A 12,593-nucleotide genomic window follows, 5' to 3' on the forward strand; every position below is an offset into this window, starting at 1 on the left:
CGAGTTCTTTCGTGTGATTGGCTGGAGTCACTTGTGCCAAAGGTCGAGTCTATTTGGCGCTTTTCATTCCCAAGCAGACTGGCGCGTTTTTGAAAAAGCGCCGCAACCTCAGTAAACATGTATTGTGAATTACTCCGCGTGCCATGTCGAAGACTTTCCGCGACAGCTCGTCCGCTATAATTCCCATTTCTGTGGTTGCCATGTCGGGAAATAGCCGAGCCGCATTTCGAGAAGTGTAAGTACATGAGCTGTTGTATCGAGCGACGACTGCTAGCTCGTTGTTTGCTTGGTAACTGCAAACAGCCGGGTTCGCCTCTGGAGACTGCTTCACTTATTCGCCCTCATAAACATGGGAAAGTGAGCAGGAAAAGTTCGAAAAGACAGTCCTCGACTAAACAACAGGTCCATGGTCACAGCCACCTCGGTGAGTCGTGTTTCTCTCTTCTTTTTTTGCCCTTGTTTTGTTTGATACCTCTTAACTAGTAGTGACAATGGGCGCCAGGTCATACAATCGGAAAATTAATTAAATCATCTGTCTTTCACACCTGTGGCGAGCATGCAGGCCTGGAATGCGCCTGATAATCAATACTAAGTTTCCTTTAGTTGCTTTTTCTAACTTAGTGATGACCATGCTGTTTCGCCGTTTTGTGTGTTGTAGAGAGCGGGTTTATGGACTCTGCTCAATATCAACAGCGTCGTATGTACTTAACAATGGGTTCATTTCATGCTCATGTTTATGCCTTTAAAAAAAAAACAACAACCTCGGACGTATAGTCTCTATATATGTATGTGTGTAGTGTAGTGTAAATGATGATACGTATGATAAATTACTATGAGAGCATCCTGCTTCACAGCAGATTTGCCATTTATTTTGTGGATATTTCTGTTTCCCATTGAATTTATGTACGGCTTTTTGCGCCACTGTTTTTTGTTCAGGTCTCTCTAAATGATGGCTGGTGCTGTGGCTATGGCAGCTGTCATTGAAGACTTTGACACTCAGGTATTTTTCCGTGCACTTCACTTTCGCCCATACTACTGCCTGTCAGCGGTCGCACTATTTAGTCTCGTATTTACCCTGTCAATTCTCTCACAGCCGTGCAAGAAATCCCGCAAAGATGAAAACAGTCCCCTTGTCAAGACAATCACAAACTACTTCTCCCCTGTGCCCAAGCCCGTGGAGAAACCCTTTTCTCCTCCTCGGGCCAACAACATCATGGACTACTTTATGCGGAAGGCTCCGACCAAGACCAGCTCCCCTGAGCAGCAGAAAGTCAACAGCCAGAAATCTCAGCCTGCTGAAAAGAGCGGCAGCGCGGAGCCGGCGGTGAAACAGCTGCCTCAGAAACGGGGTAGAAAGCCTGGCAAGTGTGCGAGGAAACTTGGGGAACACGAAACCGTAAACAACCCAGAGAAGGACGGCGGCGTGTCTCAAGTGAAAAAAGGGGATAAAGGATTCTCTGCAGCAGAAGGCACTGACAAAATCAAGGTTCTTAAAGGTGATTCTACAGCCCAGGTGGTCCAGCATGGTCCAGGGGATTGTATCACAGGAGGAGAAGAAACAGAGACTGTCAATGAATCCAAAAAGACGGATAAGCCCACGGAGGCTCTTGATCAAATTGATTTGTCACCAATTAAACCCTCCAAGGATAAAGGTAAAAATGCTAAATCTGTTGCTCGAAATTCACGGAAGAAGCAGCAACGGGAGACGAAGGACTCGGCCCAGGAGGAGAGCTCCCTGTGCGACGTCAGCGTGGAGGTCAACGTGGATGAAGAGTCAATGTTAAACAGGAGCACAGTCACGGTCTCCTTCGAGGACTTTGTGCGGAGTCAGAGTCAGGACGACACTGACCCGAGCACAGCTGGCGTCGAACAGAGCATCGAGGAGAAAAACCCTCCAGAAGCAGAAGAGACGAAAGCTGCAAAGTTGGACGTCCCTCCAGCTGGAGAAGCGTCTTCAGGAGAGCCGAGTCTCCAGGTCTCACCCTGCACTGTCACCGTCCAGGCCGACGTGCACGTGGTCTCACCCAAACAGGAAGCTGCACCAGTTGGAAAACTGGCTTCCATCTTTAACAGAAAGAAGGGCGCAGCAAGCCCCAAAGAACCGCTTTCATCCACCCAGGCCGAGGCTGGACCTCGGTCGCCTCCTGCTTCTGTGGCAAAGAGGAAGTCTAACGTGGTTCTGGAGGAGGACGACCTGGAGCTGGCCGTGCTTGAGAGCGACTCCGTGCCAAAGTGTGGCGAAACGGAGAGAAAGCAGTTCCTGGCTGCGTTCAAACAGGTCGGAGTCGATAGGTCCAAAACCAAGGTGGGCAAGAGCGTGGGGAAGCAGAAACACACCGAGGAGAAGGTTGTGGAGGAAACCGACCAGGCCGCAGAAAGCGAAGCTGCGTCTCCGTCTCCAGCTACTCCTCAAGATAACAAAGTGGTTGAAAAGAAAGCGGGAAGAAAAGGCAGGAAAAAAGCGAAAGGGGCGAAGGAGGCCGGCGACGCACAATCCGCCGCAGCCGCTCTCGAGAAAGACACCGCGAACGCCGCCGTTGAAGCGGACGCCGGAACCTTAGAGGAGCCCTCAGTCACCTCGACTCCCACAGCCCCAGTGTTGAGGAGGTCCAGAAGAGAGGCTGCCGTCAAGTCAGTGCCCGAGTCCCACCCAACAACTCCAACCAGAAAAACCAGGCAGAGCACCTGCGCCGATTCCCAGAGCCCTGCAAGGATACGCAAGTCCAAACACGGAGTCTTCGTCGCACAGATGATGCTGTGCGACTCCGATACGAGCCAAAGTCCAATCAGGTAACTGATGCACTGACATAATCAACGTTTGTAGATTTAATTGCTGTATTAATTTCTGCAAAAGTATTCAAAATGAGTTTTTCCTAATATGTAACCATTTGTATGATACAGTCTGTTGATAGTGCTTTGTTGATTAGCCTGATATCAGTACTGGTGACACGCACAGCAAACCTCATTGTACACAGTGACCACATGTACAGTCAATTTATTCATAAAGATGGACAAAGTTTTAAAACAGAAAATTGTTGCAGAACTCTTGTTGTGATATTCGTCTGCGTATTGGTTGGTTTGAAGTGTTCATTATGTAAAATTATCTTCTTATTTTTCTTTTCATTTTCAATACAAGGATAAAATTTATTAGAGTAAATCCAAGTGATCGCGCACCCAAGGACGATGTCGGCTGCCCTGATAACTCCCCGCTGCCCTCTTATGTAAGTATAATATTTACCAGAGTGGACACATTTTATAATATTTAAACTACTGAACTGGTTGCCAGGTGACACATTATTGCCGCCTGGCATTAGAGTAACACGGCAAGGATGATAAACCTGCCCTGTCAATTTTATCAGACGCCAGACCAGACGAAAAAAAGGAAACGGGCAAAGACATTGGTTGAGAAAGCCAAAGTCATTCAGCAGAGCATAAAAGCTGCAGTCAAGGAGCAGGAAGCGCCAAGACGATCATCACGCTCTGAGGCCACCGCCAAGAGGAGCTACTGCGAGGACGAGGTACAACCCGAAGCCAGAAACTAAACCATGAGAGTGATTTTATGTCATTACTTTGAATGCCGTAGCAAGTATAGAATTTTAACTTTCCATAGTTATCATCTTAACTACTGCGACAGTCATTATTGTTGGAAAACATGGGTTGAAAACACTTTCTCCTCAAATTAAATTCAGTCAAGTTAACAATTAATTGACTATCGATTAAATTAAATTAGTCGCAATTAATTAAAAATTTTTTACATGGGTCGTTAATATCATTATGACACTATAGTGGCAGGAAAGAGCAGAGTTGGTAAAGTTGTTTTTTTTAAACAACTTTTAAAAAAAAAATAAAGTTGAATTGTGACTCATTAGAAGCCAACTTAAAGTCAGGATAAATGTTTAGGGTGTTTTTACTGTTCTCTAATGTAAAATTAGGTCACATTGGTTGAATAATGTGTTCCTTGCACATTTTTCATTGTGAAATTTAGGTTCTCAGGAAAAAAAAGTGCAGCTTATCAATTAATCATTATTCGATCGATTAACCATTAATGAATTAATCGATTATTTGCTTCCCTACCTCAAACCCTTTTCTTTCAATAGGATTCTGTTATTTGCCTCGAGGACGGCCAGATGACGCCACAGAAGACGAACACCCGGAAGTCTCTCCGCAGCTTGAACGATGTCCTGGGAAAGTCTTCCACTGCCGGTAAAGACACCGAGGCCGTGCCAGGTCGTCCATCTCCCACCGTGCATGCTGCTCGAGCAGTGTTGTTTTTGGCAGGCATTTTAGATTTAGTTTTAGTCATAGTCTTTCGGACGAAATGCTTCTTCGTTTTAGTCACATTTTAGTCATTTTGTATCCTTGGTAGTTTTAGTCGACTAAAACTCAAATAGATTTTAGTCAATGAAATCACTAAAGGTTATGGTCCAGGTTGAGTTAGTTTTTTTTAAAAGATGTTTATCAATAAGGCCAAAATTACATTGAATCCAAAAGTTGACTGGTCATATGAAGTGCAATTGAATTCATAAAGCAGTTAATTTGCCTAACCCTTTTGTAAAATAACTCATTCCTTACCACCACTTACCAGATTGATATCTCTCTAGCCTAGACTTCCCAATTGAGTGGAATTTCTTTATTATTATACTCTACAAGTTAAGAGACAAAAGATTCTTTCTTTGATTTTATTTTTGAGAACCATCAAAAGTGCAATCACAAATATAACACTAGGCAATCAGAGGGGCAGACACACACACACACACACACCAATAGTTCTGAGACCCATCAAAATTGCAATCATGAAGTGATCTGAACAGATATTGTCATTGAAATTGGCACATTGAACAACGTCTGCTCAGCATTGTTTTAAAACAATATAGACACCAACACAGTCAACTAAAGCCTCCTTTATACTTAGTGGCATACTGGTGTACTGCTTAGTAAATAGCAGATACACAAGCTCACCATGTGTTACGAACATGATGCATGGTGAGCTTGTGTATCTGCTATTTACTGCATGCAACAAAATCAGGTTTAAGGATTTGCATTTGACGTCACCTTCATACGGAAGACAGTGCACCGTATGGCTGGAACTCTGTAACGAGACTCACGTACCCTTGTGGCTTTAGCCTGAAGGCTATAAGGTTCGACGTGCAATAATAAAGCATATAACATGACACAATAACTGACTTTAGCCCGTCGAAGCAACGCAGCTAGCCACCCATCCCGTTTTCCCCAGAATTGCTCTCTTTTTTCACCACCTGTCCCGGGAAAAATAAAATCTCTCCCGGGGCACAATTTGTCCCGTTTTTTTAGGGAAAATGAGAAAACCTCATTTGATTTCCGTCTGTGGTCTAGATAGGGTTGCCAACCCTCCCGTAAAATACGCGATTGTCCCGTATTTGGCAACTAAAAAACCTGTCCCGTAATGAACTGATACGGGACGCACTTCACTTTGTCCCGTATATTTCGGGGACGCCTCTGCCCCCCGTCGTCGGCAGACTTGAGAGATCGGAACCCCGCCACCCCCGAGATGTCCCGGATTTGAAACTCTAGGAGAGGAGGTGGCAACCCTACGTGCAACACAAACGTTTTCGTCTAGTCTCGTCTCGTCAACGAAAATGCACATTCGTCTCGTCACAATTTCGTCATCAAATACTTATGTTCGGCTCGTCAACGTCACGTCTTCGTCATGAAAAAAAGGGGCGTTGACGAAAACAACACTGGGCTCGAGTGTCTCCTTTGACTATCGGCCGTCTCTGTCGCAGGCTCCAAGGGGTCTTCAGGAGGCCCAGAGAAGAAGGCCCGCAAGGCGTCCATCTTCGACGAGAGCAGCCGCGAGGCCTCGGAAAACTCCCAGGACGACGAGCAGTTCCGAGCACGCAGGGAGTTCCTGAAGAGCGGCCTGCCCGAGTCCTTCAAGAAGCAGATCGCCAAGACGGCCGCAACCAAGGAGGCGTATTCGCTGACCTGCTCCTCCTTCCAGGCGGTGATGCACGTCAAGCAAGCACCAAAAGGTTGACTGTGACACAGGCTGTCATATCCGTTTCTCCATAGTGGAAAATTCAGTTTACAAGAACTTGATATAAGAAAGAAAAATTCAGATTGGTAGTTCAAAATAGCGTCATCAAGTACATCTCAACAGGTTCCAGTGGAGAAATTGATAAACTCTGCAACTTTTGAGACTATATTTTGAATGTTTATATTTAATTTGAGATGTTCTATTGACGTTGTCTCACAGATTGTCCTCTTTGGAGCCTGTTGTGGCCCCAGTCGTCCTTACTGTCTCGTCTGCAAGAAGTCTGCTGCCAGACCTTCACGCCGCCCCCATCTCATGGCGCTGCTCTCTGTGCGAAAACCCAACCAGCCCCCGGAGCTGTCTTTGAAGAGGTGTGTTGGAACTCCATGAGGACTCTTCCTACACGGGGCTCGCTTGCGTGTAACAAAAGTATGATTTCTTTGGAAGGTCTCTGGCTGGAGGTCTGGAATCTCTGAGAGTGTTCGCCGGCTGCTCACGGAAGAAGTGGCCAGCTGCAACCCTCGGTTCCCTGCGCAGACCTTTGTCGCTCGCTTCGTGAAGAGACGCACCGACCACCAGCAGCAGTGTCAGTCCTCCTCAGGTCAGTCCTCACAAACAAAACAAAATGAGTTGTGTTGTATAGCAAAGTGTCTGGTAGTTCAGTTTCAGTTTTGGCTGATATTCAGTCACATTTTTCTTACTTCTTTTTGTGCCAGATACGAGAACTATTCATTTCTTCATCCTCATCGCAGTTAGACTATAATGATCCATTTATTCTGCGTTTTTCCTCTAGAAGCAGAAACCCTAAACAGGACTCCAAGCAGCGCGCTGCCGGTCCAGCCAGTCGGAGGCAAGAGGAAAAGGACAGACGGTGAAGCGGAGGCGGCGGCAAAGGTGGCCAAGAAGCAACGAGCCGACACCGACGAAGAGAAGATTCCCCCGGCCGAGTCGCGGCCGACCAAGAGGAGAGGCCGAACGAGAAGATCTCAGGGGTCCAAGGAGCAGAGGGACGACAGAGCCGAGCCTGCCGACAAAGGTCCTCCTGCTCCACCAGAAGATGGCGCTGTGATTGTGCTTTTGGACGAGAACGATGAGAAAAAAGGTTTAAAGAAATTATAAATGCAACAGTGTTTGGAAAAGTCACCTTTTGATTTAAACATGAATTGAATAGTGTGTTTTATCATCAGTGAAAAAACCTTTTGCTTCTTCTCCAGGCATTGTGAGGGAGGACGTGCTGTGGACGGACAAATATCAGCCGCAGCACTCCAGCGACATTGTAGGCAACACTGCCTCAGTGAGGAAGCTGCACAGGTATTAAAAAAACGCAAGCAAACGATTAAATGAAATAAAATAGATTCACTGCGTTTTTCTTAAGACTTAACAGCTCGGATGTGAGTGAAATAAAAGGTGTTTTGTTTTTTTTTGTTCCTGTCTTAACGTTTCTGTTTTTACACAGCTGGTTAAAGGAATGGAAGCTCCGTGCAGACAGAGAGGAGAGGACGAAGCAGAAAGACAAGAAAGAGGAAGGCAGCCACGGTGAAGAACTCATTACATACACACATAATACATACTCACGCAGATGCACACACACACACACACACACACACACACACACACACACACACACAGACATACATACATACATACATACATACATATATATGCTGCTCATGTTGGCTCTCTGGGTCCAGACTCGGACTGGGACTGCGGAGAACTGGACTCGCAGGAGGGGGAGGACGCGTGCAACACGCTGCTCATCACCGGGCCCACCGGGGTGGGCAAGACGGCGGCGGTCTACGCCTGTGCTCAGGAGCTGGGCTTCAAGGTAGGGGACCGGCGAGCTGCACCAGTGGCGACACTTTCTGAGCCGAGCGCAGCAATTTTAACTTAACTGCCCTCCGGTGGCTGCAGGTGTTTGAGGTGAACGCCTCCTCGCAGCGGAGCGGCCGCCTCATCCTGTCCCAGCTGAGGGAGGCCACGCAGTCGCACCAGGTGGACAGTCAGGGGGTCAACGCCCACAAACCCTCCTTCTTCAACAGCTACGGCAGCAGCAGCGCCGGCTCTCTCAGGCCCGGATCCTCTCCCAGTAAGCAAACCAGTCGCCACTGCGTTACAGGGGGAGTTATTGTGAAGGAGGGTGATGGATCTTAACTCAGACTGGTGGAAATTGACCTGTGGCTGTTTTGTGCGTCTTCCAGGAAAGATAAACTCCCCTCGGAGGGTGGTTTCCTCTCCTCGGAAACATCCCCAGTCCCCGAGAGGAGCGAGGAGAGGAGGCCTGGCTCCGTCCTCTTTGGCCAAATTCTTCAAGATGGGACAACCCGCCAGCAAGGAGACAATTAACACAGCCAAGAATGAGCAAACTGGTAACTAGACCTGCACAATCTCTTTGTCTCCGTTTGTCAACATTTTCTTCCAATGTGGACCTAAACCGGAATTGTTTTCCCATTGCCGCCATTACCTCCACCTACAGCTGCTTCCAAGCCCGTCACTAAGGGAGGTGATCTGCAGAGCAAGAAGAGAGCCCTCTCAGTGAATTCACCAGCAGCAGCAGCAGCAGCCGCAACCACCCCAAAGGAGAAGAGCAGCGAGGAGCAGAGCAAGAAGACGGCCACCTCGCTCATCCTGTTTGAGGAAGTCGACGTCATTTTTGACGATGACTCGGGTTTCCTTGCCGCCGTCAAGACGTTCATGGCCACCACCAAGCGGCCGGTCATCCTCACTACCAGCGGTGGGTCCACAGACTTTGGCCTCCACTTCGGCCGCTGCAAATTGTCTTGACGTTACGTTCTTGCATCACACCGCCTGTGTTTTGCAGATCCTGCGTTCAGCACCATGTTTGATGGCAACTTTGAGGAGATCCACTTCAAACCCCCTTCAGTGGTGAGTGGACCATTTCTCAACATGCATGTGAGCTGCAAACAGGTTTTCTTTGCAGACTTTAAGATGTTCCCACCTTCTCTCTCTCTCTCTCTCTCTCTCTCTCTCTCTCTCTCTCTCTCTCTCTCTCTCTCTCTCTCTCTCTCTCTCTCTCTCTCTCTCTCTCCACCGTAGCTGGACGCCAGTAGCTTCCTGCGCTCGCTGTGTCTGGCAGAGGACGTCAGGATGGACCAACGGGACGTCGGCTCCCTGCTGAGACTGAACGGTTGCGACGTGAGGCAGAGTTTGCTGCAGCTGCAGTTCTGGACTCGCAGTGGTGGAGGCCGCACGGCAACGCCGCCGCTGGCAAACTCCGGCAGAAACGGTAAAGAGATCAGCTGGACGACATTTATGGAGTTGATCAGATGGATCTGTCTGGGTTTTTTTTTTCTGTTTATAACAATATTTTGAAATGCTTTATTGCTGCTGCATTGTAATAAAAACAACAGGGTATAAATCCTTTCTCCATAAATCATTTGACCCTATCAACTCTTCAGTGTGTTTCTTATTTAATTACACCTTTCTGTCCGTCTTTCTTTAAGAAGCTGAACCGAAGCCAGAGGTGGATGGTGCATCATGTGACGTGGCCATCCCTCCCTGTGACACCGGCTGCACAGAGAGCATGCTGGGCCTGCCTAACATTGCATCCAAGAGGGACCCGTGGCAGCTTCTCAAGGTAACCACATAGTTGCAGCCGGACTGACTAGAATCAATTTCCCCAGGTTGCCATAATTGTTACGTTTCCTCAAACAAAAAGGGACATTTTTGGGGGGCCTTTTGCACAGCAAAACATGGATTTAAAACACTGATGGCGCCCATGTGTTGTTTGCAGAGCTGTTTGTCAGAAGAGCCTTCATGCTGGAAGCTGCTCGCCAGCAGCAAGTGTCGAGGAGTGGACCTGCTTTACTCCAACATGGAAACTCTCCTGCCGCTGCCGCTCACACGGTTGTCTACCTCAGCTGCCAAACCAGGACCCCTCACCTCCCTGTCGAAGGAGGAGCCCCCCGCCGATCCAAAGCCTCAGCCGTCGGTGTCGGCGGACTGTTCCGATGACTGCAGTCCGGTCAAAGTGTCCAACAGGATGAAAAAGAGCAAGAGGCAGCGCCGCCACCCCAGCCGGGATGGACTGCTGTCCGACTTGGACTCGGAGGACGATTTTGTCTCGCTTGCCATGAAGAAGGAGGACGATTTTGTCTCGCTTGCCGTGAGGAGGAAGGAGGACGTTGAAGATGGTTCAGCGCGTGAGCAGGTGAAGAGGACGCCGCCGACCCCAGAGCAGCGGCTGAAAAGCCTCCCGGTGTCCCAATGTCTGGAGTCGATGGGGGACTTTTTCGACAGCATGTCCTTCCTGGACTCCTGCCTGTCGGCCCCTCACAGAGGAGCCTCGCCGGCGTTAAAGGACGGGCTGACGGACGAACTGAGGGTCGAGATGGACGGGGAGAGCCTGAGGCGAGGCGAACGCCTCTTCGAGATGCACTCAGCCGTGGAGGCCCTGAGCTTCCACCGCTGCCGCGTGTCAGCGGCAGACGCCTGGGGGAAAGCCCAGCGGCTGGAGGGGGAGCTGGGGAAGGAGGCGGCGGCCGAGCTCACGCTTCCCCTGGCCGACCACCTCAACGGTCACAGCTTCAACCAGGACGGCCCGTGCCAACCGCAGTGAGTCTTTCCCCCTGAGACACGTCTGACCCCCAGTTCACACATATTTGCACACAGTCGTATTGTGCAAAATTCGACTTCCATCTCAAACATTGCGCACTTCTATACATATCTGAACAAGAATCAACCATGAAGTTTCTTTGATTTTTTTTTTTTTACCTGTAGCCATCTGAACTTCTAACATGTGATATGTTATACTCTTCTTCCACCACCAGGTGGCAGTTTAATGTTTTCGTAAGTAGACACCAGGCCCTTGTAGACCAAAACCTAAACAACCAAAAATGTGATGTCCACCAGGACGCCTGGTCTAACAGTGAAACAAAACTCTGTTTCGGTTTTATTGTTTTACAGCCAAACTGAACAGTGTTGAAGCCGATACGTCATGTTGACGTTGCACAGTAAAATCCAGCACATTGTGCATTATGATGAAAATCAACTGAATCCATCGTGTTTTTCAATCGTTGACTTCCTGCCTGAACGATTGCACCTGCTGTGATTGATGCGGTCGCAACAAGTGATGCGTGAAAAATAGAACGCATCACGTTTGGTATTTTACCAAAGCAGCGCAGCAGTTTCACGCTTCTGGGACGCTTCTTGCAAACTGACTTTAATGTCCACGGAGCCGCGGACTCGCCACAGACGCTTTCAGGGTGAATTGAGGGTTGAGAGAATTCCATTCCCGGGTTCCATGAGACCTTGAACCCTCCCGGCACTGTTCTAAATGTTTCCCGTCAGTCAACTTTCTCGTCTCGTCACAGGGTGGTGCAGCAGAAGAGAGAGGTGATGGACGATCTGATGTTCAAAGGCACCTTCGGCATCACGTGCACCAGATCGGCAGCAGCCTTGAGCTACTTGCCGACGCTGCGCACCATCTGCAGACTGGAGCAGCTTAAGGAGCAGGACAAGGTTAAACGAAGGTAAAAAAAAACAAAACACACGCAGTCAGTCAGCCTTTTTACGTCTTTCAATAATAATCTGAGACCATCTTACAGTGAGGTTCTGGTCTAGTTTGCTGAAACAGACCCCTGGAATTCTCTTAACTTTCCTGTGTCTTGCAGGTTCCTTCACTACCTTGACAGCATCCACCTGGGTCTTGAAAAGAGCCTTCTGCAGCGTCTCGCTGATGACTTCCCTTGACCCACAGGAGTTGCAATGTGCTCAAACAGATGCCTTAAGAAAATCCTTTAAATGGTCATTCGTGAAATTGGGGAAAATGTAGCACATTTACAGGTTTTTGTTACAACACAAGGCCCCCAAAAAGTTCCAAGACACTACTCGGGTGTAACTGAAATAAACACTGGTGAATTTTTCCACGAAGCTCCTCCGTAGTTGACATAACTTAACATAGAGAAGGATGTACAGTGAGATGACTCATAGGGACACAACCTTTGGTGCTATCAAACAATGCACTAACTTTACTTTCTGTATCTTCTTGTATTTTTTTAAGGGGCACTGAGGTGAATTTTGTACAAAGGTCTTTTATTTTTATGTCAAAGCCTCATATATTAATCTGTTTTTGCAAAGATTGTTCTCATCAAGCAGAAATAGCTTTTAATGAATGAATGTGTATTCATATGGATTATTGAGTAATTAACATGTGAGATAGAAATTGCTTCTGTATTTCTACAGGCTGTGTGTAAAACGCCTCCTGACACGGTGCTGTGAATTTACCCACAGTCTTGTTTCTATTTGTAAATGGACAAGCAATTAAATTCACAAATCACAGGGCTCACATTTTTTTCTTCATTTGTTGTGTAGTGTTTTTGTTTAAACATACATAGTGTTGCTGTTTCTAAATAAAGGTTTATCACAATCTTATCAACACAATGCCACATCATTGTCTCCCAGTTTCGTTTCCACATGAACGATTGAGAAATTCTGACACACGAAACCATTGTTGTTCGCTGCACACGACCAAGAATAACAAACAGCACTACAAACTCGATAAACTGGTTTATGACTCACAGCGGAGAGTGTAGAGTTGATCAAGTTAAAGGAAACGGTCAAA

General features: G+C 47.7%; 1 protein-coding gene across 3 annotated transcripts; it reads left to right on the forward strand.

The window, feature by feature from the left end:
- Nucleotides 1–26: 26 nt before the first annotated feature.
- Nucleotides 27–12,403, forward strand: atad5a (ATPase family AAA domain containing 5a). Of its 3 annotated transcripts, none has more exons than XM_076024019.1 (22): nt 27–424; nt 937–1,000; nt 1,094–2,790; nt 3,137–3,221; nt 3,360–3,518; nt 4,098–4,203; nt 5,763–6,011; nt 6,236–6,384; nt 6,461–6,614; nt 6,810–7,115; nt 7,228–7,324; nt 7,470–7,549; nt 7,705–7,838; nt 7,925–8,099; nt 8,212–8,379; nt 8,487–8,744; nt 8,832–8,896; nt 9,068–9,257; nt 9,478–9,608; nt 9,765–10,585; nt 11,344–11,502; nt 11,644–12,403. In XM_076024019.1, the coding sequence occupies exons 2-22, from the start codon at nt 947–949 to the stop codon at nt 11,720–11,722; spliced, it is 5,316 nt and encodes a 1,771-aa protein (XP_075880134.1). In that variant the 5' UTR covers nt 27–424; nt 937–946; the 3' UTR covers nt 11,723–12,403. The 3 variants fall into 3 exon arrangements, with proteins under 3 accessions (XP_075880134.1, XP_075880132.1, XP_075880133.1); XM_076024017.1 differs by having other exon boundaries at nt 28–424; nt 9,475–9,608; XM_076024018.1 differs by having other exon boundaries at nt 29–424; nt 6,813–7,115; nt 9,475–9,608.
- Nucleotides 12,404–12,593: the final 190 nt, after the last annotated feature.

The sequence above is a fragment of the Nelusetta ayraudi genome, unplaced genomic scaffold (genome assembly GCF_046127955.1).
Source record: "Nelusetta ayraudi isolate G7.1 ecotype Tasmania unplaced genomic scaffold, CSIRO-AGI_Nayr_v1 ptg000016l, whole genome shotgun sequence".
In the NCBI taxonomy this organism is placed as follows: domain Eukaryota; kingdom Metazoa; phylum Chordata; class Actinopteri; order Tetraodontiformes; family Monacanthidae; genus Nelusetta; species Nelusetta ayraudi.